Source organism: Staurois parvus, unplaced genomic scaffold, assembly GCF_062004578.1.
Source record: "Staurois parvus isolate SC_StPar_1 unplaced genomic scaffold, SC_StPar_1.0 ptg000918l, whole genome shotgun sequence".
Taxonomy (NCBI): Eukaryota; Metazoa; Chordata; class Amphibia; order Anura; family Ranidae; genus Staurois; species Staurois parvus.
The window spans coordinates 402243-426824 of record NW_028318714.1 but is presented as its reverse complement, the minus strand read 5'-3'; the positions used below and the strand labels follow the sequence as shown (position 1 = coordinate 426824).

The 24582-nt window shown below is 41.8% G+C and overlaps 1 protein-coding gene across 1 annotated transcript; it reads right to left on the bottom strand.

Annotated features, from left to right (window-relative positions):
* Nucleotides 1–8639: 8639 nt before the first annotated feature.
* LOC149442054 (myosin-4-like) lies at nucleotides 8640–24142 on the bottom strand. The gene is made up of 40 exons (XM_089656574.1): nucleotides 24095–24142; nucleotides 23355–23568; nucleotides 23116–23259; nucleotides 22873–23029; nucleotides 21722–21749; nucleotides 21471–21588; nucleotides 21287–21379; nucleotides 21101–21164; nucleotides 20053–20151; nucleotides 19322–19425; nucleotides 19062–19200; nucleotides 18312–18430; nucleotides 18074–18223; nucleotides 17812–17982; nucleotides 17387–17696; nucleotides 17210–17277; nucleotides 17036–17123; nucleotides 16718–16835; nucleotides 16292–16415; nucleotides 16070–16206; nucleotides 15734–15989; nucleotides 15373–15615; nucleotides 15081–15257; nucleotides 14850–14995; nucleotides 14615–14705; nucleotides 14138–14527; nucleotides 13923–14049; nucleotides 13717–13835; nucleotides 12570–12766; nucleotides 12164–12347; nucleotides 11905–12070; nucleotides 11572–11696; nucleotides 11041–11349; nucleotides 10331–10534; nucleotides 9935–10060; nucleotides 9565–9735; nucleotides 9369–9473; nucleotides 9185–9280; nucleotides 8950–9081; nucleotides 8640–8777 (listed from the first exon to the last, which is right to left on the bottom strand). Exons 2-40 carry the CDS (start codon nucleotides 23553–23555, stop codon nucleotides 8763–8765), a joined length of 5811 nt encoding a protein of 1936 aa, XP_089512700.1. The 5' UTR covers nucleotides 23556–23568; nucleotides 24095–24142; the 3' UTR covers nucleotides 8640–8762.
* Between the last annotated feature and the right edge of the window lie 440 nt (nucleotides 24143–24582).

Genomic DNA, 24582 nt, shown 5'->3' with positions numbered 1-24582 from the left:
GGGTGGGACTGAATGCTTGAGGCACTGAACTGAGCTGGGGATGGGGGGGATGGGACTAAGCAGTGCGTGGGGCACTGCACTGGGTCTATAGATATGGAGGATCGGACTGCGCTGAGTCTGCACCGAGGAGACTCTGCAATAAGCGCTGAGCACTGTGGACACTGCACTGAATGGAAGAATATGGAGGATAGGACTGAGCGCTGGGGACACTGCACATAGCCCAGGGATGGGGAGAACAGGACTAAGCACTAGACGCACTACACTGAACCCATAGCCATGACTCTCTTCAGGCTGGGGACACGCCCTGCGTCGATCCCAACATCTTTAGGTAGTTACAGGATAGAACCTCTGCTCTGTTATCCACCACCATTCCCTAGCCCTGAGCTTGGGGATGGGGAGAACATGACTGCAGCAGGAGACCCTGCACTGAGTCTAGGGAAGGGAAGAATGGACTGAGTGATGCAGGCCCAGCACTGAGCCTAGGGAAGGTAAGGGTGAACTGAGCTCTGGAGGCCCTGCACTGAGCCTGGTGATGGGGAGGATGAACTGAGCACTTGAGGTCATGCACTGAGCCTGGTGATGGGGAGGAAGAATTGAGCTCTGGAGTCCTGAACTGATCCTGGGGATGGGGAGGACAGACTGAGCACTGGAGGCCATACACTGAGCCTGGGAAAGGGGAGGATGGGACTGAGCACTGGAGGTCCTGCACTGAGCCTGGGGAAGGGAAGGGAAGGATGGAACTGAGCACTGGAGGCCCTGCACTAAGCCTGGGAAGGGGAGGATGGGACTGAGCCTGGGGAAGGGGAGGATAGGACAGAGCATTGAAGGTCCTGCACTGAGCCTGGGGAAGGGGAGGATGGGACTGAGCACTGGAGGTCCTGCACTGAGCCTGGGGAAGGGAAGGATGGAACTGAGCACTGGAGGCCCTGCACTAAGCCTGGGAAGGGGAGGATGGCACTGAGCCTGGGGAAGGGGAGGATGGGACAGAGCACTGGAGGTCCTGCACTGAACCTGGGGAAGGGGAGGATAGGACTGAGCACTGGAGGTTCTGCACTGAGCCTGGGGAAGGGGAGGATAGGAAGAGCATTGAAGGTCCTGCACTGAGCCTGGGGAAGGGGAGGATGGGACGGAGCACTGGAGGTCCTGCACTAAGCCCGGGGAAGGGGAGGATATGACTGAGCACTGGAGGTTCTGCACTGAACCTGGGGAAGGGGAGGATAGGGCTGAGCACTGGAGGTTCTGCACTGAGCCTGGGGAAGAGGAGGATGGGACAGAGCATTGGAGGTCCTGCACTAAGCCTGGGGAAGGGGAGGATAGGACTGAGCACTGGAGGCCCTGCACTGAGCCTAGGCAAGGGAAGGATGGGACTGAGCCTGGAGAAAGGGAAGAAAGACTGAGTATTGTAGGCCTTGCACTGGGGATGGGGAGGATGAACTGAGCACAGGAGGCCCTGCACTGAGCCTGGGGAGGAGAAGACAGACTAAGCGTTTGAGGTCCTACATTGGAGGACCTGCATTGACCCTTGGAATGGGGAAGACATGACTGAGTACTGGGCCTCATTTATTCAAAAGTCTTTTTTTAGAAGAACTGTCTACATTGGGCAGAGAAAACTGATACAATCCTGAGACTTCTTCGAACAGTCCTGGCCATATGTGACAACTGACATACTGTACATGACCCAATGAACTGCCACCATCACCTACAGCATGGGATTTGAAGAGTACTTTGTGTTGGTGGGTAAACATGTCCCGCATGATGGGAAATCTATCACAAACATTGCAGAAGCCGGTACAGGTCATCCAGCCCAGGTTGGACATTTTGTTCTTCTCATGTAGAAAATAAATTTGGCATCTCCTTTTAGGAGCAGAAGCCAGATTGGGAGTTTAATATGACAGCAATTTGCCTGTGCTCAGCGGAGGAGTGTGAATGTGAAAGCATGAAATCCAGATCTGATCCAACAAGAAGATATTAGTTACATCGTGCTGAAAACATATTCCTGTTCAAACCACCCCGTTGTCCGCAGTTTACTACAGGCCAGAGTACCACAAAGGGGGACTCCAGCAGTGCTAAGGGAACTCTGGGGGGAAAAAAAACCTCCCAGAAGCCCCCTTTGTGGTGATAAAAGTATTTTCATGCTTTTAATTATTTGATTATTATTATTAAAATTGTTCATTGAATGAGTCCAAATCTAGACTTTTCTCACATTGTGAGTGTAGTGTGCTTGCAGGACCTAATATTAAAGTGTTACTGAACCCACAACAGTACAATCAGTCTGTATATGCAGTAAAGCATGCTTGTTATAGTCACTGTGGAACCTAAGGGGTTAATCCTCTGCACTGTGTAAAAACACTGTTTGACCCTGTCTTCTCCCTTCTGCCAGTGCTCCCCTCTTATCTCCTGATAAGACATATCATGTGGAGTCACTCTGCACATGCTCAGTTTTGTGTGTATTGCTAGAGAGGTCTTTTTTTTTTCTTGGGAGAGTTCATGTGATCAGCACAGGGCCGATCAGCACTGTTCAGACAGAGGTCAGAGGTCCTGCATCCTTTTAGAGCAGAATGAAAACTCCTCCTACAAGCTTTAACATGTGCTCGGCTGGACACTGATAGAAGTCACAAGACTGCTCTAACTGCTGATGAGAAAAGGTATTTGGCAGTTTATATTTACTAAAATAATTGCATTTCCATGTTGTGTGTACTGTGGGAGACTAGATATAGTGAATTCAGGGTCCGGGGAGACCGGATATAGTGAATGCAGGTTCCTGGGAGACCGGATATAGTGAATGCAGGGTCCTGGGAGACCAGATATAGTGAATGCAGGGTCCTGGGAGACCGGATATAGTGAATGCAGGGTCCGGGGAGACCAGATATAGTGAATGCAGGGTCCGGGGAGAGCAGATATAGTGGATGCAGGGTCCAGGGAGACCTGATATAGTGAATGCAGGATTCTGGGAGACCAGATATAGTGAATGCAGGGTCCTGGGGAGACCAGATATAGTGAATGCAGGGTCCGGGGAGAGCAGATATAGTGAATGCAGGGTCCAGGGAGACCAGATATAGTGAATGCAGGATTCTGGGAGACCAGATATAGTGAATGCAGGGTCCTGGGGAGTCCAGATATAGTGAATGCAGGGTCCGGGGAGACCGGATATAGTGAACGCAGGGTCCGGGGAGAGCAGATATAGTGAATGCAGGGTCCGGGGAGACCAGATATAGTGAATGCAGGGTCCGGGTAGATCAGATATAGTGAATGCAGGGTCCGGGGAGACCATATATAGTGAATGCAAGGTCCTGAGGAGACCAGATATAGTGAATGCAGGGTCCGGGGAGACCAGATATAGTGAATGCAGGGTCCGGGGAGACCAGATATAGTGAATGCAGGGTCCTGGCAGATCAGATATAGTGAATGCAGGGTCCGGGGAGACCAGATATAGTGAATGCAGGGTCTGAGGAGACCAGATATAGTGAATGCAGGGTCCGGGGAGACCAGATATAGTGAATGCACGGTCCGGGGAGACCAGATATAGTGAATGCAGGGTCCGGGGAGAGCAGATATAGTGAATGCAGGGTCCGGGGAGACCAGATATAGTGAATGCAGGGTCCGGGGAGACCAGATATAGTAAATGCAGGGTCCAGGGTTTAGTAACACTTTAAATAGGCTTTCTAGCATGCAACACTTATGTAACCAATGCTGGGACGAGGCCATCCAGTGCTCAGGGCAAAGATACTAAACTGTAGGAACCAAGCAGCTCGATGGTGTCAACATTGAGCATGTCTTGGGCTCTGTTCCTGCTTTGCCTTGCCTTCCAGACAATCAAGTCCACTCAGGGTTACAGGAAAAGTGAACCTACTGTCACTCATAAGGTAGTGGCAATGGGTGGGGAGCTGCCCATGGGGCATGGAAGGCATTTATCCTTTTCTCTGCCAGACTGATCAAGTCGGGTGCTACTCATCATAAACTTTATCAGTTCAGAGAGTATCATCCCCCCGCCATGAAACCACTGCACCCTGGGCAGCTGCCCCCCCCCCACCCCTCATCCCAGACCAGGATACACTGAGCATAACTGGACGTTTGTATTAGGCTCAGATGATTCTAGAGGCTGCAGTGCCCTGTACTCATAGGGGCCTCGTGTGTAATCAGATCACCAATGGCCACCAATAAAATCTGACATTGGGGAGGAATGAAGGACACAGCAACATGAAAGTTCATCTGAATCCAAACACACAAATCTTATATCCTCTTTAACATGCTAATGCCATTTCAGAAATCATTTAAATATTTTTAAATTGACAGTTTCTGTTAAAATAATCCCTGCTGGTCCTGCCAGGAAGGTCCGTGCTCAGGCATTTCTTGAGATAGGATGTCAATGCTCTATCCCTGTCTGTCGATTGTGGTCCTGTGTTGTCACCTTGGTACATAGACTGGAGACTACAAGACTTTTTGTACTGTATAATATTGAGGTGATGGCTACCTTGCAGTCTTTACTCAATTGTCTCATATTGCAATTTTGCTAATAAGAGCATATTGTGATTACATTTTTTGAGTATCGCATTGTCCTTTATGTAACCGCTTTTCTTTTGTGAATTCTCTGTTCACATTGTTTTTTGTAGGCTTTTCTGGTTATTGTGAATGTCCTGGAGTGGCCCAGCCAGATTCCAGACTTGAACCCAATTGAACATCTCTGGATGTGCACCGACGCTCCCCATCCAACTTGATGGAGCTTGAGATGTACTGCAAAGAAGAATGGTAGAAATTGGCCAAAAATAGGTGTGCCGAGCTTGTCGCATCATACTCAAAACGACTTGAGGCTGTAATTGGTGCTAAAGGGGCTTCAACAAAATATTGAGCAAAGGCTGTGAATACTTATGTACATAGGGTTTTTTTAGTTTTTTTATTTTTAACCTCCTCGGCAGTATGATTCTTTCTGATTTTTTGTGCTGAAAGCGGTACCATTTTTTTGCATGGAAATATGTAGTTTTTTATTGTAGGCCTGTAATTTTTAGGAATAACTCACTGAAATCTGTCCGAACAAGAGTCTAGTAAACATCCCGGATATGATAAAACTTGAAACACGAAATCATAAATTATAATTTAATAAATAATCATAAAAAATAATAATATAATAATAAATTTAATTCATTAATATAATCAAACCAAAAACACTGAAATTTGAAATATAGCGCCAAGTTTGCACATCACTGAGCAAAGTGGCAAAATCGTTTTCAGTGTCTGATGAGGAATTTCCCCCACGAATCATTATCACTCAATTCTGCAAGTGGTTCTGATTTACTATCGCTGTTCTCTAGCCGGTCTAAAACCGCTTTTGACGTAAAGGGACGCTTTTTGGATGCCATGGACTTTTCTAAGTTTCCAGGCAGAAAGAACAGTGAAAATGCAGGCAGGGCGCAGGACAAAGCACTCGGGACAAAACGTATGTGAAATGCATTGAAACAGCAATGACAGCAAAAATGACATTTTTTAAAAATTTCAAATTTGCCGCCGGTTCCGGCGCCCGTTCGTCCCGACGTCACAGGGACCGGAACACAGGAGCCGGATGCCGGTATCAGCCGGAGGAGATGGCCGGGGACGCTGCAGGGGGCACATAGCGGGAGCGAAGGACAAGGTAAGTGCTACAGGGACCCCCAGAGCAGCGCCGCATGGTAAGCCCAAGTGTAGCTCAGGGTTACCGCTCTTGGTACTGAAATTTTACCCCGAGCTACACTCGGGAATACCGCTAAGGAGGTTAATAAATTGCAAAGATTTCAAAACGAACTTCTTTCACGTTGTCATTATGAGGTATTGTTTGTATAATGTTGAGGAAAAAAATTAATGTAATCCATTTTGGAAGAAGGCTGTAACATAAAAAAATGTGGCAAAAGTTAAGCTCTGTGAATACTTTCTGGATGCGCTGTAAACCTTTCTTCAAAATGATTTTTCTGTTGTAATGTCATTGCAGTCTTTTCCTTCAATAACACAGAATGTATGGCTAAAGGTCACCTCTGACCATCACACACACCGATATGAGTTTGTTGGACATTACTTTCCAAAATCATGGGCAATAATATGAAGTTGCCCCCCGTTGTGGCTATAACATCCTCCACTCTTTTAAGAAAGCTTTCAACAAAATTTTGGAGTGTCTGTGGGAATTTGTGCCCATTTGTGAAGTCAGGTACTGATGGTGGATGAGAAGACCTGGCTCACAATTGGTGTGCCAATTAATCACAAAGATGTTCAGTAGGTTTGAGGTCAGGGCTCTGTGTAGGACAATCAATTTCCTCCACATCAAACTGGTGTCTTTTGAGGAGCTTACTTTGTCAGCAGAGTCATGCTGGAACAGAAAAGAGCCTACTCCGCATTTTTGCTACAATGTTGGATGTGTACAATTGTCTAAAATGTCTTTGTATGCTTTAGTATTAACAGTTCCCTTAACTGAAAACAGCAAGAATGTTCACATAGTTTGGCCATATAGTAGGTGTTGTCAGATATCCACATATAACATTGAAGGGGTATTTCTGAGGTTTCTTGGGCTGATACATGCCAGCTCAAGAGGTCCACCTCAGAAGATGCTTGGGTGATACAGGCCGGCCCAGGGTACTGTTGTGCCAAAGGTCAACCCTAGAGACGTTGGTGTCATACATGCATTGCTGACCAAGGATCTTGTGTGACACAGTCTGACCCAGGAAGTTCTCATGTGACCAGGGGCGGACTGACAACTCATGGGGCCCCTGGGCAATAGGGGATCATGAGGCCCCTGTGTCCTTGCCCAAACTCAAAAAAGCCTATGAAAAAGGTACCAGGGGCATCTCATGGGGCCCCCTACTGACCCCGGGCCCTCTGGCAGTGCCCGAGTTTCCAAATGGTCAGTAGGCCCCTGCATGTGACACAGGCAGACCCAAGGTGCTAGTGTGACATAGGTTGGGCCAGAAGGTGCTCATGTGACACAAGATGGCACAGGAGGTGCGCATGTTTCAATGGTCATGCCCAGGGTGTGTATATGTAGATGTCATTAGGTGTCTATGTAAAGTGTGTATAGGTGTGTGATTGTGTATGCATGTATGTGTGTGTGTTTGTACGTATGGGTGTCTGTGTGTGTGCATGGGTAGGTGTGTTTGTGTGTGTATGTGTTATTGTATACATATGTGCAGGGTTTTTTTTTCAGGGGAATATGGGGAACACAGTTCCAGCTCCTCCAGCACTGAATCTATGTATGGCAAGGGTTGATAGGGTGTGCTAGAAGGTCTATTGAGACTGGCTGCTGGGGGATCTATTGTCACTGGGGGGGACTATTGCTGCATGGGATCTATTAATTGCCTGGACCTATGTTGCTGGAGGGGGATTTGATGTTGCTGGGACGGTCAATTGATCTTTTGAGGGATCTATTGTTGAGAAAGGGGGTCTATTGATGCTGGCCACTGGGAGATCTCTTGTTGCTGGCAGAGGTCTGTAGCTGCTGGGGTGGATCTACTGTTGTTGGTTGTATTTTGTTTCAGAGGGTCTATTGTTACTGGGGAGGGTCTATTGTTGCTGGGCGATCTATTGTTCCTTGCTGAAGGGAATCTAATTTACTTCCTTTCTTGCTATCAGTAACATAATATAAAAATTACTTAGCCTGACAAAATGATACTTGGTTCTATATTCGTTAAAGGGGGGCGGTACTGGGAGGTGGGTAGGGGGTGGAACCAAGGCATGGTGCTCAAGATAGGTAGGGGGGTGCCCTGCATATGTGTACGTGTGTGTATAAATGTTGATGTACACTATATGTGTGTGTGTGTGTGTGTGTGTGTGTGTGTGTGTGTGTGTGTATTTGAATGTATGGGTGTGTGTGTGTGTGTGTGTATTTGAGTGTGTTTGTTTGAATGTATGGGTATCTGTGTGTATAAGTGTTCATAAGTTTTCATGTATGTGTGCGTGTATTTGAATGTATGGGTGTGTGTGTGTGTGTGTGTGTATTTGAATGTGTGTATTTGAATGTATGGGTGTGTGTGTGTGTGTGTGTGTGTATTTGAATGTGTGTATTTGAATGTATGGGTGGGGGTGTGTGTGTGTGTGTATTTGAATGTGTGTATTTGAATGTATGGGTGGGGGTGGGGGTGTGTGTGTGTGTGTGTATTTGAATGTGTGTATTTGAATGTATGGGTGTGTGTGTGTGTATTTGAATGTGTGTATTTGAATGTATGGGTGTGTGTGTGTGTGTGTGTGTGTGTGTATTTGAATGTGTGTATTTGAATGTATGGGTGTGTGTGTGTGTGTGTGTGTGTGTATTTGAATGTGTGTATTTGAATGTATGGGTGTCTGTGTGTGTGTCTGTGTATGTGTGTATTTGAATGTATGGGTGTCTGTGTGTGTGTCTGTGTATGTGTGTATTTGAATGTATGGGTGTCTGTGTGTGTGTATAATTGTTCATAAGTTTTCGTGTGTGTGTGTGTGTGTGTATTTGAATATATGGGGGGGTGTGTATAAGTGTTCATGTATGTGTGTGTGTGTATGGGTGTATGCATATGTGTGTGCATGTCAGTAACCATTATGTCTCAGTCTTATTTTTTATCAGTCCAGAAAAAGGTGGCCATCTCACATGATTACACACAAACACACCTTATTTCTTTAATGATTCCCAAAAAAAATGAACAGAGACATTCAGATATTGACTGACTATTTATTTGCATCTAGAGCCTAAGGATACTAAAAAGTGGGGTTCGTATTTACAAACACAGCTCATATTTTATGAACATCCTTTGTAAATATCTTCTTTTCGGTCCGTTTCTTTACTCTTCTGCCTTCTGCAAAATAAAAAGGAAAAAATACCATGTTATGGATACAAACATAATGACAAAAACTTTTAGTCTACACCTCAGACACTCATAATTTGGATTTTGGAGTTATATTGCAGTGTACTTTGACACTGTATAAGTTATGGTAAATAATGATCCTCTAGAAGACAACTCTACTTGCCTTGCCAATGTCCCGGCTCTTGGCTCTCATTTTGTTGACCTGGGACTCAGCAATGTCAGCACGCTCCTCAGCCTCTTCCAACTCATGCTGGGTTTTCCTAAACCTAGACAAATGTACATTGGCTTGTTCCTCCTGCAAGGAAAGTGATGTGATGTGAGGAGATGAATTATTTAAAAGGAAACTACAGACTCTTAAAGTCTGAATTAACATTCCACCCCAAAATAATTGTACTTACAGATTCCTCAGCCTGTCTCTTATAAGCTTTGACTTTCAGCTGCAATTTGTCTACCAGGTCCTGAAGCCTGAACACATTCTTCTTGTCCTCCTCAGACTGTTAAGTAGAGAATCAATGTAAGATATAGGATGAAAGGTTCAAACAGAATGTTTCATCTTTAAGAAACTTGTTACATGTTATATACCTGGTAAGACAGTTCCTTGACTCGCCTCTCATACTTGCGTACACCCTTAATGGCATCAGAGCCTCGTTTTTGTTCAGCTTCAAGCTCATTTTCAAGTTCACGCACCTAAAAAAGAAAATTATATCACTGTTTTATGAAAAACATGTTAAATACATATTCATTGTTAAATACTACAAATATATCAAAGACTGCTTACCCTGCTCTCCAGTTTCTGCAATTGCTTCTTGCCACCTTTCATTGCCAGTTGCTCTGCCTCATCCAGGCGATGTTGAAGATCCTTCACAGTCTGTTCAAGGTTCTTCTTCATCCTCTCAAGGTGAGCACTGGTGTCCTGCTCCTTCTTCAGCTCTTCAGCCATCATGGCAGCCTATACAATAAAAGAGCAAGCACATTTACAAATATCTTCTACATCTTCGAACGACCAAAACATCTTCCAATACATAGTTTGTGAAAGTTATGTTGACAGATTGTTTTGAATATGTAAACATTTGAACGAGAAGCTGCAAATGGTCATGTGAGACATCTATTTCAATACCATACTATTTATGGGTGTGATTGGGACTTACATCTGTGATTGCCTTCTTAGCTTTCTCATCTGCATTCCTGGCTTCTTGGACAGCTTCCTCTACTTCACTTTGGAGCTGAGAAATATCAGACTCAATCTTCTTCTTGGTGTTGATCAGACTGGTGTTCTGTTGAATAAAGATACCCAAAAGTTGTCATTTTTCCTCTTATTGTTTTATTTGGATTTGTAAGGAACAGGGGCGGACTGACCATATGGAAACTCGGGCACTGCCTGAGGGCCCGGGGTCCGTAGGGGGCCCCATGAGATACCCCTGGTACCTTTTTCATAGGCTTTTTTGAGTTTGGGCAAGGACACAGGGGCCCCATGATCCCCTATTGCCCAGGGGCCCCATGAGTTGTCAGTCTACCCCTGGTAAGGAATGGGCCCTCATCCTTACCTGTGAATGTAGAAGTTGGACACGTTCTGTGACATCGAGCAGCTCTTGCTCAGCCACTTTGCGACCACGCTCTGTCTGTTCCAGGGCGGACCTCATCTCTTCAATTTCTACTTGCATGAGATTGTTTCTCCTCTCCACAATAGCCAACTGTTCCTTAAGGTCATCGTTTCCTCTAACAGCATCATCAAGGTGCAGTTGGGCATCCTAAATTGAAGGAACACAGTGTTGTTGATTATGATATTTTTGTAAGGCCATTAAAAAGATAAGAATTAAAGTAAAACTAAAGGCAAAACATTTTCTTTAGTTTTGGATAGCGTGGAGAGGGATTAGAACACCTATTAGGGTTTAGTGCTATTTGTTCCCCCATTAGGGAGATTCATTCTCTATTTCTCCTGCTTATCATTGTCATTGAAACTTAAAGTAAAAGAAAATCCCAAATTTGGGTTGTCCCCAGAAAAGTAATAGAAAGTAAATCCAATGGGGGCACTGGTTCTGGTGACCTGGGGATCCCCAAGGGATTTCCTTAATTTGCTGGGATTTCCTCTCACTTCCTGTATGGCTATGGGACAGGAAGTGAAGGAAAATCTCCCCAATGGAGTACAGATGGCAAAAAATAAACCTACAGGGGTTATAACCCTCTCTTACTCTAGCAAAAATGAAAAAAAAGGTTTGCCAATAGTTCTACTTTAATTAAGATAATTATTTTATACCTTAAGTTGTCCCTGGACATTCCTGAGCTGTTTCTGAGCTTCAGCTGCCTGTCTGTTGGCATGGCTCAGTTGGATCTCCATCTCATTGAGATCTCCCTCCATCTTCTTTTTCAGTCTCAGGGCATCATTCCTGCTTCTGATCTCAGCATCTAGAGAACTCTGCATGGACTCCAGGGCCCTCTGGCTATTTCTCTTGAGCTGTTCAATCTCTTCATCCTTCTCAGCCACCTTTCTGTCAACCTCAGACTTCACCTGGTTCAGTTCAAGCTGTACACGAAGGATCTTGGCTTCTTCATGTTCCAGGGATCCCTAAAAGTTACAAATTTTGTAAATATGGAGAATTAGTCTTCTATGTAAAGTTTCCATTATGTGTTTTTTCTGAAATGCATTATGGGCACATGATGATGTAGCAACTACACATATTAAAGAAAATTAGGCAATTTTTTTTATTTTGACTGCTTGTACAGCAAACATTTTATACATGGACCACAAAATGTCAATGGGTTTTAAAGAATAACAGTGTCTGCCTACCTCAGCTTCTTCCAGTGCTGATTGCAGGTCAGCTTTTTCCTGCTCAACCTGTTTCTTGGCTTTCTCAATCTCATGGATGCTCTTTCCAGACTCGGCAACTTGTTCTGTCAGGTCTGAGATCTCCTCTACAATTGTAAGAAAAGAACATATTTTGCCATTGTCAAGATTAAAGAACCTTCAAACCCTACTTTTGTGCCCTAAAACAAAAATATGACAAAACCAATACAGTGCTGGTGGCCATAATTACAAAGGAAGTTGCTTTATTCATTACTTATGTACTAAAATTGCAGATTTCTTTGCTCCTGCCTACATTAAATGTAAAGATGGACATACGTTGGAGGTTCTTGTTTTCCCTCTTCAGTGTCTCAAGCTGGTCGAGTGCCTCCTCATAGGAGTTCTTCATCTTGAAAACTTCTGTGCTGAGACCTCTAGATTCCTTTTGAGAAGCTTCAAGTTCAGCCTGGGCCTCTTCATATTTCTGCTTCCATTCAGCCAGGACCTATTTAATGCAAAATAATAATATTATTTCATAGGTTCAAACCACTACACTTACATCAAAATCTACACTTGCTTCTTTTTTTTTTTAGCACACCTTGTCAAAGTTCCTTTGTTTCTTATCCAGAGCAGCACATGCTGAGTTGGAACGTTCTACATCCACCATGAGATCCTCTACTTCACCTTGTAGTCTCTGTTTGGTCTTGTCTAGAGAAGCACATTTAGAGTTGACAGCCTCAATTTGTTCTTCAGCCTCCTGAAGACGCTGGGCCAGTTTCTTCCTGTTATGCAAGAGATTATATATGAATGCTCAGAAAAATGAGACATTACAAAGATAAATTGCTTATCTCTGGATGTCAGGATTTCACCATCATATTATTTGAAACAAATATAATCTTCCACTGGTGGAAACTTGAATAACTTGAACTCTAATTCAATTCATGTTGAAGGCTATCATTCAAAAGCCTTAACACCACTTATTTTAAGACTTGACAGAATCTTACTTGGCCTCTTCCAGTTCCTCTGTGCGCTGAATGGCGTCTGTTTCATATTTTGTCCTCCATTGAGAAACCTCACTGTTGGCCTTGGACAGTGAACGCTGAAGTTCACCCTTGGCTTCCTGTTCCTCTTCATATTGCTCTCTGAGAAGGTCACAGTCGTGGCGGGCAGACTGAAGTGCATGAGCGAGGGCATTCTTGGCCTTGAAGGTAAAGGGACATTTCATAAATGTAAGACAAACAGTCTTCTATTATGGCATTAAAAAGAGCTGTCAAAGAAAGTTATGAAATTAGTGACAAGTATGTAAAGTTTAGCATTTTTTACAAGCACGACATACACAATTCATAATATAAATCCTGTATAATAATAATAATCTGCATTCAAAGACTTCATGTTTTTCTGAATTAAAGTTCAGATTTGCAGCCTGCTTCTAGGTATAATTGGATAATAAATACCAGCCTGGTATGAACCAACATAATACTCACCTCCAGTGCTATGCCCTGCCTATATCTACCAATTTCACCCAGATATCTGTGCTGTGAGATATTTTCACATGCCAACAATGTAGGTATTTATTGGTTAGGTTTGTGTTGGGTAAAGGTTAAGATTAATGGTAGGATTAGGTTAAGGTCCAATGGTAGGTTAACTATTAAGGTTGCCTTCTCACAGTCTTGTCAGAGACAGAAATGCTGTTCTAATTTCCAAGGAGCCCATATAAGGACACTATACCATGTGGGCTTCTATGTGGGAACATCATTACTGATTGTGTTTGGAGTTAACATGAGACCTGAGAGAAGCCTGACAAAGACACTAAGCAATTGCTACCATGAAAGTTTCTGTGTAGATCTGCAACACAGGCTGACCTAATTTAATGATGAATGGAGGTAGGGAAGGCTTACCTTGATAATTAAATAATATTGTATTTGTTGGTTATTTCTAAAGGAACTCCTAAAGGTACTATTGCTAACAATTTTAATGAACTGTCTTAAAAACAAATTTACTTTCTGAAAGAAAGACACCGGACATAAGAAATATGTCACATGAATAGTAAGTCTTAGTTGATTTCTGGCCTTTATCATTCATTTTTAATATGCAAAAGCATATGCTTAATATAGAGTTTCACAATGTATTTATTGTGTATGATCAATGTACCTTGGTTTCTTCCTCAAGCTGCCTCTTCAGCTCCTCAGTTTGTTGGGTGAAGGCTTGTTTTCCTCTGGAGAGCTGAGAGATAAGAGATTCTTTTTCCTCCAGCTGACGGCCAAATTCACCTATTTCATAAGAATAATGGTATAGTTAAGCATATTTTGTGAATTTGTTATGTGTCAGCTTTTTTACTCTTTACATTCAAAAATTACCATTTTCTGTGTGAAGACGTGCTCTCTGAGCATTCAAGTCATTAATTACTCTGTGATGCTCATCTTCTTTGGTTTTAACTTCACTATATTGGTCCTCAAGAGTTCTGCACATCTTCTCTAAGTTGGACTACAAGATAAACCAAAGCCATTATTTCCAGTATTCAGGATTGCATTGGATGGCAAAAACAGCCGAGTTAGTATTTTATTTCCAGTACCTTGGTCTTGGAGACAGACTCCATGTTGCTGGCAAGGTCATCAATCTCCATCTTCAGCTCACTCTTCTCTTTCTCCAGCTTCTGTTTGACTCTTTGAAGGTTGTCTATTTGTTCTCCAAGTTCAGCTACACTATCAGCATGCTTCTTCCTAAGTGCTGAAGCGGTAGCTTCATGTTGCAAGGTGGCTTCCTCAAGGTCCCGTCTCATTTTCTGGAATTCTGCTTCACGTTTCTTGTTCAGTTCAACCTGAGCAGATGTTGCCCCACCAGCTTCCTCTAGACGCTCACTGATCTCTTCAAGCTCTCTGGAAAGGTCTGCACGTTGTTTCTCAGCCTTGGCACGAGCTGCACGCTCTGCCTCTATTTCTTCCTCAAGTTCCTCAATGCGGGCCTAAAGTTTACACAAATTGACATTTTTTTATAAAACAGTTGATAAGAAAAACATGAAGTTGTTGTCATGTTTGTTGGAAAAACCTACCTGAAGCTCTTTGATTTTTTTCTGCAATTGTGCAGCCAAGGCCTGCTCATCTTCAATTTTACTCTGGAGCTGGCTGGTTTCAAATTCCTTCCTGTCAAGTTAAAAGATAGACTTATATGAAACTTCAAGGCATGAGATGTGCACAAAACAGAACTAAATCAAAATCATACAAAACATCAACAATAGGAGGACATGAGACAACCGGTTCCCTAAATATCTGATTAGAATGTCTTACTTCTTAACTTTTTCATCCAGCTGTTGCTTGTCATTTTCCAGGTCCATTGTTGATTCCTGAGCCAACTTCAGATCACCCTCTAGCTTCCTCTTTGCTCTCTCCATGTCCATGCGGAGCTTCTTCTCTTGTTCAAGAGATCCCTCCAACTGCAAGAAAAGAAAACTTGTTCAAACTTGTGTCATTTTTATATAACTTGTAGATACCATTATATATTTTTATACTTCCACATACATCGTCTACTTGCTGCTCCAGCTTGGTCTTGGCCTTGGTCAGAGTGTTGACCTTGTCCTCTTCTGCTTGCAGATCATCCAGAGTTTGTTGATGGGCTTCTTGAAGTGCTTTCTTTTCTTTAGCAAGTTTGGCAATGTTCTCATCAAGAACAGCCATTTCTTCAGTGAGGTTCTTGACCTACATTTAAAATGATATTTAAGTGTGATTACCCAAAAACATTAACTGAAAATAACATAGTTGGGTAACAATTAACTGCTGATGTAGAAGAGAACCAAGTAGAAATTGGAAATACCTTGTTTTCTGTAGCATGCTTCTCTTTCTCTACTTTGGCCAAAGTCAACTCAAGATCATCAATGTCCTTTTTCAGTTCAGAACATTCATCTTCAAGTTTCCTCTTTTTGGCTGTCAGCTCTGCGTTTGATTCTTCTTCATCTTCCAGCCTCTCATTGACTTCTTTGATTTTGGCCTCCAGTTGAATTTTGGCTTTGATGAGACCCTCACATCTTTCCTCTGCATCTGCTAGGCCCTCAGATTCCTGGGAAGTACATTTAATTATAGGTATACAGTATATTGCTAATTCTTAGATTGTGTATCATGCAAGTTTTTTTGTGTGTTTGCTCTGGTGTGTTAATTATAAATGAGTAAACACTTACAGATGCAACTTGGAGCTGCAGGTCATTCTTCTCTTGCAGGATGGCTACCATTTTCTCTTCAAGCTCTTTCTTCTTTGCCTCTGATTTGGCCAGAGCCTCCTTTGTCTTCTCAAACTCCTCCTTCATGTTGGCCATTTCCTTCTCAGATTCAGCGCTTTTCAGCAGAGGCTTGATCTTGAAGTAGAGTTTCATCCACGGCCAATGCTTGACATTCATGAAGGAGCGGACATTGTACTGGATGCAGAAGATGGACTCTCTGGAAAAAAATTTAGTGGTCAGATCTGACATTTCTAGTTCAAAAATTGATTAAGCTAAGAACAAAGAAATTGGAAATACCTCCTTTCCATCATTCTCTTGAACTCGACCCTCATGAGATATCCCCTGCAAATGGCCTGAGTACGAGTGATCAATTGTGCCAACTTTTCATCTCGCATCTCCTCAAGGACACCCAGCAGACCAGCTTTAAAGAACACCTATACATCAAGTCAAATAAAATTATGTTGTATTGTTTTGCTTGTACTATTTGATTATCTAAAACTGCACAAACTGTGAAAATACCTTAGTGTGTCCAAATTTGTACTGTGTGTGGTCAACATCAATAGATCCAAGAAGCTTCTCAGAAGCCTTTTTGCTGTCAATAAACTGGCCTTCTGGGATGGCACTTGCATTCAGGACCTTGTAACTGTATTACAAAGAGTAACACTTTAGGAAATTAAACCTACAGAACTTCTTTAATTTTATTCACACTATTGCTATGGTATGTTAATTCCATATGTGCACTTAGAGGGAGATTTACTAAAACTGAATCAGAATCCGATGCAGCTGTACATGGTAGCAAATCAACTTCTAACTTCAGCTTGTTCAAATAAACTTTGGCAATAAACCTGGAACCTGATTGTTTTCTATACAGAGCTGCATCAGATATTGCATGCATGCTTCAATTTTAGTAAATCCCCCCCCCCCAGTGTCATGTGTGGCCCATACCGTTGCTTGAAGTCACCGTAGAGGATTCTGCTGGGGAAACCTTTCCTGCAGATTCTGATGCCCTCCAGCACACCATTACACCTGAGCTGGTGCATGACCAAATAATGATCCATAATACCTAAAGATAACAACAATTTTTGATTGTTAAAGGTTAAAATGTGTACTTTTTATTTTAACAGATTTCAAATTGTAAGCTGGTGCATACACAAGTGATAATTTTAAAAATATAATAATAAAGTGATAATAAAAAAAAGTGATGAGTCGTATTTTACCAAGAATTATGTTCCCTATCAAACAAAATAATTTTGTTCAGCTGACCTGGGGTCTTGGTTTCATTGGGGATCAAGCAACGCACAAAGTGAGGGTGAGTGCTCCTCAAGTTTGACATCAATTTGTTCAGATTTTCCTGTAAGTGGGCAGTGATAATTGTATCATTAAAGGTGCCCTAAACTATTGGTATTCTATTTCATAAAAAAATGTTTAAATGTTTACCCTGAAAAGAGCAGACACAGTCTGGAAAGAGGAACCCTTCTTCTTGCCACCCTTCTTGCCTCCGGTATCTGTAAAACAAAACAAAAAAATTAAGTCAATATATAAAGTGACTGACTGGGATGCCATATAGTGATTAACATATTATTGATTTGAGCAGGTGATGAAACAATGCAATACCTGCTTCAGCACCAGAATAGGCAGAATACAGGAAGGATAAGAGTTTCATTGAAGACTTCTGGTAGAGGCCAATGACAGTCTCATTCAGTGGGTCCTTATTCTTGTCCAGCCAGCCACTGATGTTGTAATCCACAGTTCCAGCATAGTGGACCAGGGAGAAGTGAGCATCAGCTTTGCCTTTGCCAGGTTTGGGTTTTTGGAAGTTGTTGGACTTGCCCAAATGTTGGTCATACAGCTTGTTGGTGAAGGAAGTGTCTGTGGCCTTGGGGAACATGCACTCCTCTTCAAGGATGGAGAAGATACCCATAGGCTGTATACAAAAGAGTAATTCTTAAGAAACTTGGTATTGCAAAGTATAATACTAATGATGTTAGTGCTCAAAATATGTAAGGTTACTGCCAGATGCCAGTTTTCATATTATATACCTTTTCAATAAGCTCAATGCAGGCAGCCAAGTCCATGCCAAAGTCAATGAACTCCCAGTCAATGCCTTCCTTCTTGTACTCTTCTTGTTCCAGCACAAACATGTGGTGGTTAAAGAACTGTTGCAGTTTCTCATTGGTGAAGTTGATACAAAGCTGCTCCAAGCTGTTGAACTGTTCAAAAGAATACAATATAATGAGTTAACTTCATCCAATGAGGACAAATACATGACAGGACATTCATGAACCAAGTCACGTTACTTACATCAAAGATCTCAAAGCCGGCAATATCCAAGACACCAATGAAGTGCTGCCTTGACTGCTTGGTGTCCAGCTGCTGGTTAATACGAATGACCATCCACAAGAACATCTTCTCAAAGACGGACTTGGCCAGGGCACCAACAGAGTTGTATACCTAAAGATCAATGATGACAATGAGGCTTCTGTTTTATCAATTTCAAAAACAAAACAAAAAAACATGCTAGAAAACATGTGAAGTTTACCTGCTGGACAGTTTGACCTTTGGTGACAAATTCATTTCCGACTTTGACCCTGGGGTAGCACAGAGCTTTCAGGAGATCAGCTGAGTTGAGGCCCATTAGATAGGAAGCCTTGTCAGCCACTGAAGAATAACAATATTTGTTTTAATGTCTTGAATAATGCAATTAAAACGATAGAGATTAGGTTCAAAGAGCAAATTATCATCATAAGTAATAGATCTCTGTCTTTTTTGTTACATTACTAAATAAACCCACCTTAGTACAGACTGATGAAACTCAGTAAGAGTTTTTTTAGTGCTAAGAAATTAATATTTTAACATCTATGCTGAGAAGGACCTTAAAGTGGAACTTCACTTAAAATCAGAAGTTTAATGATTCTCCTCTTCTCTCCCATCTGTGTGTTTAATGAAAACACTTTTTTTATGGAGCAGGTACCTGGTTTTGGTAGGTATCTGCTACTACTTCTCCCCCACCCCCTTCACTACCCGCAACCTCCTGGGACATCTCACAGGTCCCAGAAAGCTGCGGGGCCATTCTCAGAATGCAGTGAGTAGATGGTTGTGAAGCCACAGGGAGTTACAGATGGCTTTCCACAGTCAACATACCTGCAACAAAAAATTGGAGAAAACTGACCAGGATAAGGACAGCTCTGCATGCCTGGACTGGTAAATGTCTCTTTTTTAAAAAAACAAGTCAGCAGCTGCAGTATTTGTAGCTGCTGACTTTTTTTGAAATGACTGCTTTATTTCTTACCTTCTGTGCCATCGGGCTCAGCCTGCTCCTCTCTTTGCTTCTGCTTGAACTTCATGTTACCGGCGTGCATCACAGAACCAGTCAATTTGTAAATACCGATCTTCTCGTCTGGGTTGAAGCCCAAGATGTCAATGGCACTCTGTTAAACATAAACTCAGTGGATTAAACTTCTCCCTGACTGTAATACATTAATATATACACCGCATTAGGTAAATTGATGTGTTTATAAGTTTAATGTTTCAGGGAGTGAGTCCACTTACATCGGTGGCCATTAATTCTTCTTGATCATCAATGCTGGCCACGGTGATCTCACCTTGGCTGATATAGGGGAAGTCATAGGGATTGGTGGTAATCAGAAGCATTTCTGGAAGAAAGAAGGAATGCATGGGTTTTTGTTGATGCAGACATTTGGTCGTTTTTACCTAATAACCAACCCTGAAAACCCAGGTTTCTTTCTTAGTATGATTTTAGGTCCATCTTAAAGTTTCAAAGGTTTACATCCCCGATCACAAGTCACTAATTCAGTGACAATTTTCTATTCCTTGCCAAAATTTTCTGCTGCTTATTTGTACACATCCTCCATATTTCTTACTTCTCCTTACTGCTAGCATTGCCCTTAAGATCTGATCCCTCACATTAACTGTTTTTATAAGACCAGTCCTTCCAAAATTCATATACAACTTTGGGTTGCATTACACATCTTCTCATTGTTGGTTGCAGTGAAATCTTTGCACTTGGGTTCCTAGATCTGCCAAGCTGCTTTGGACAATACATCCTCTCCCCTTGTTGGATACTTATGTTATGAAAAAAGTAGCAGCAGGAATGAGGCTTCATAGCAGAACCAAGAGATCTCCTCACAAGAGCCCCCAGGAGATATAGGAAGCAGAGGCATAATTTAGTCTAGCACTCCACAGAAGCAGAGTTTTATTTCATGACTTTTATGTTTTTACATAAAGAGGTTGATAAACACATCTTCCTCAGCATCACTTACCAATCAGTTCTGGCCTTTTGTTGGACATGATCTGGTAGAAAATGTGGTAGCTCCTCTCAGCAGACAACTGGAATGTAACTCTGGATTTTTCCAGTAGATCTAGAATAATCAACGGCTCACATAAGGTAAGACTGTCAAACGGCATGTATATTTGAAAGAGTTTTCCCTAACTTTGGTCAGCCATGTACCACAACCGTGATAATTGCCAAGTCTTTCCACTTCCTGTAATTATGCTGTTTAGAATTTGGGTAAAAAGACTAAGTGAGCATTATGTGCAACCTGTCAGAAGGCTGGCAAAATATTTCAGATATACTTCCTCATCCTGCCACCTAAACAGTGAGCATATTCCCATACAGGTAATATTCCCAAGTTTATGTCTTCTACTAGATAGGTAAAAGAGAGTCCACATGTGCTTGAGCTATGATTTTAAAAGTTTTCTCCAGCCTGGAAAATGACATAAAACCCCTCCAGGGTGGATCCAGGGATTAGAGATTAGCCTTAGATTTTGGCCAGTATATTGTTTACATTAGAGCTGGTATGACCAATCTGGCGTGGCATGGAGAGAACAGAAAACTGCTTGGTGGAGATACCAACATTGACCTGTTTCTGTTGATCTCCTGACTCCCATTTGTTTTTCTTATGTAGAGTTTGACTGCCTGTTTTACCCTAAACAGTGAGCATATTCCCATACAGGTAATATTCCCAAGTTTATGTCTTCTACTAGATAGGTAAAAGAGAGTCCATATGTGTTTGAGCCATGATTTAAAAGTTTCCTTCAGTCTGGAAAACGACACAAAACCCCTCCAGGGTGGATCCATCATAAGTCTTTAAGCAGTAAAGCATTAGAGATTAGCCTTAGATTTTGGCCAGTACATTGTTTACATTAGAGCCGGTATGACCAATCTGGCGTTATATGGAGAGAACAGAAAACTGCTTGGTGGAGATACCAACATTGACCTGTTTCTGTTGATCTCCTGACTCCCATTATTTTTTATTTAGAATTTGACTGTCCGTTTTACAAATAAATTGTCCCCCCTCCAAAACTTACATGTCTCAATATCAGCGGAGGCCAGTTTTCCTGTGGTCCCAAAGTGGATTCTGATGAATTTACCCTAGACAAGTACAAGAAATACCAATCAGCTGGCATTTTGTTTTCTTTAAGGTATACAATAGGAGGTGAATGTACGTCAAAATGCAAAAGGAGAAGTATAAGGCTACTTTAGGGCCAACTTACAAAACGGGAAGAGTTGTCATTCCTCACAGTCTTAGCATTGCCAAAGGCCTCCAGCAGTGGGTTAGCCTGGATGATTTGATCCTCCAGAGTCCCCTGCACAGGTTTAAAACAAACTAGTTTTACGGTTTGATCCATATATTTCCAACATTTTTAATGCTTAGAAGACCAAAAGGAAGCTACAGACCTGAATTTTTCCAGCTTGTTGCGGCTCCTCCTTCTTTTTGTCACCAACAACAGCAATTGTTGCAAAATACTGGATGACACGTTTTGTGTTGACAGTCTTTCCGGCACCAGATTCTCCACTGTGGGTCATAAGAGGTAAAAAAACAAATTAAAAAATGGTCATCTCTTGCCCAACTCATGTCTACAACATAAAGCCACATCTCTTTCTTGAAATGACACAGACAGAGATTCAATTATTTATTTTTCACTTACGTAATCAGAACAGACTGGTTTTCACGATCTGTTAACATGAAACAGGGTGAAAGGAAATATTACAAATCCATTATATGTAAATATAGCATGTTAAACTATGTGAGAGCTCACTAATGTGAATTTGCCACTTTTCTTCTACATATCGTACTTTTCTTTTTCTCGTGTTTGCATTGAAAAACTGTAGCCCTTTAAAAAGTTCTATATAATGATTTGAGTTAAATATCTAGAGCAGCCATTCTCAACCAGGGCTCCATGGCACCCTAGGGTTTCTCCAGAGGTTGCCAGTTTCTTCAGCTATGGCTGATTGACCTCTCATCTGTTGAAGTCTACTTAATTCCAAGTCCATTAGCATTTGGCAGAGCCATCAGCATAACACCAATGGTCTTTTTAGCTGTCTGTAAGGGTGGCATACTGATTACCACTGTAAGGGGAGCATTATTACCACAACCACTAGCAGACCACTACCACCAGTAAAAGGGACAAGCTTCCAAATCACCCTAATTAATTCATTTTAGCAGGGTTTCCCTGAGACCGGGTGATAATTGCAAAAGTTCCTCTGGGGTAAGAAGGTTGAGAAAGGCTGAAATAGATCATTTTGTTGTCTATCTACTTAGAGAAAAATTAAGTAGGAAACATCTTAATGAGCATTATTACCACAACCACTAGCAGATCACTACCACCAGTACAAGGGACACGCTTCAAAATCACCCTGATTAATTAATTTTAGCAGGGTTTCCCTGAGACCTGGTGATAATTGCAAAGGTTCCTCTGGGGTAAGAAGGTTGAGAAAGGCTGAAATAGAATATTTTTTTTTAGCTACTTGTAGAAAAATTAAGTAGGAAACATCTTAATGAGCATTATTACCACAACCACTAGTAGACCACTACCACCAGTACAAGGGACACGCTTCCAAATCACCCTGATTAATTCATTTTAGCAGGGTTTCCCTGAGACCAGGTGATAATTACAAAGGTTCCTCTGGGGTAAGAAGGTTGAGAAAGGCTGAAATAAAGCATTTTGTTTTCTATCTACTTGGAGAAAAATTAAGTAGGAATCATCTTAACGAGAGGCTTACAATTCTGGCCACGCTTCCAAGAAGTATTCTATATAAATCTAGTGTTATCTGTTAGCAAGTAAACCCCGGTACTCACCAGTCAACATATACTGATAGGCATTATCAGAGATGGAGAAGATGTGTGGTGGAGCTTCCTGACGCTTCTTTCCTCTGTAGGCAGCAACAACCTCTGGGTTGTACACAGGCAACCACTTGTAGGGGTTAACTGTGGCACAGAAAAGGCCGGAGTAGGTCTGCAGAGATCACAGAAATACTTAGAGACACCAGGAATTTGTCATGGAGTGAAATCCAGAAGACCGAGCTGGCTGAGGAGACTTACGTAGATCATCCAGGCTGCATAACGCTCTTTGAGGTTATACAGGACAGATGGTTCGTTCAAGTGGGTCATCATGGCCATGTCTTCAATCTTATCGTACTTTGGAGGGTTCATGGGGAAAATTTCATCTTCCTTCACCGTTGCGGACTACAGAAAAGCATGGGTGTCAAAAAAAACACAACTGAGTGTATTTATTACAAATGATATAAAACAGAACCAGAATGATAACTTTTCCAACTTACGGACATGTCTTCTTTCTTTACAGTGACCTTTCCCCCTTCTCTGCCAGTGACCAAACCTTTCACGTACATTGTCTTGGGGTCAATCACAAAGACATTTGTTTTGGCATCAAAGGGCCGGTTCTGAGCCTCAATTCTCTCCTTTTCTGATTTTCGGAGGAACTGGGCGGCTTGCCCAAACACAGCCATCTCACCGTCACCCATGGCTGATGGATTTCTGTATGGAGGAAATAAAAGCTTCAGCTTCTAACAGGACCATAATTAAGTGTATTTGGGCCCCATTGCAAAAATCATTAATGGGCCCCTTGTCTCTTTAGACTTCATCTCAAAGCAATTGCTCTAGTCATTATTAATTGCTTTAAAAACAATTGCAAAAGGGGAGTCCCCACAGTTTATACATTATTTGCATGCAAATGTGTTAGCCAAACAATATGGCTCTACATGGATTTATCATTGTATATTCAGGCTGCTCAGGGCCCATAGCATGCCATAATATTTCAAAAGTTATCTTTTAGGCTTTTAGAACCTAAATCGCGATACCATTTCATCAAGTCATTGTTACTCCAATGTAGCGTTAAAGGGAATAACATTTTAATTAATAATATACTACCTCCTTATTCTATGACTGTTGTTAAAACATTTGTGATGTCATTATTGTATGCAGGTAAAGAAATTGTAATTTATTCATTATTTTAATTACACGAGACAAAAAATGGTAAAATTGATTTAGGAAATGTACCAACCTTTCTGTATCCTTCTAAGATGGAAAAATAATGTTCAGAGGATTTCAGCTATGGAAAAACAAATATTGCAGCATTAAAATAGCGGCAAATTGATTTCTATTGTTTCCTACTTCTTATTTTTTCACATCCCTCTTCCTCTGTCTCTTCCCCCCACCCACTTTATAAGTATCAAAGTATTTTTTTTTTTTGTACATGACAAGAACTAAATGTTATTGACACATAGACAAGTTTTATTTAAAAAATACTGTTATAAATGTATTTCAATATTTTTTTTTCCAAAAAAAAAGAGTTATTTTTATATCAGGTCACTTATTGCTGCATCTAGAGTTATTTTAATTATTTAACCTGATCATTTTTATTTGCATGAATTTAAATGTACTCAAATACTGTATTTATAAACTTGGATCACTTAATTATTTATATATAATATTTATAATTAGCATTTACCCCCCAAAAAATTACAAAGGTATTTTTATATCGGGCCACTC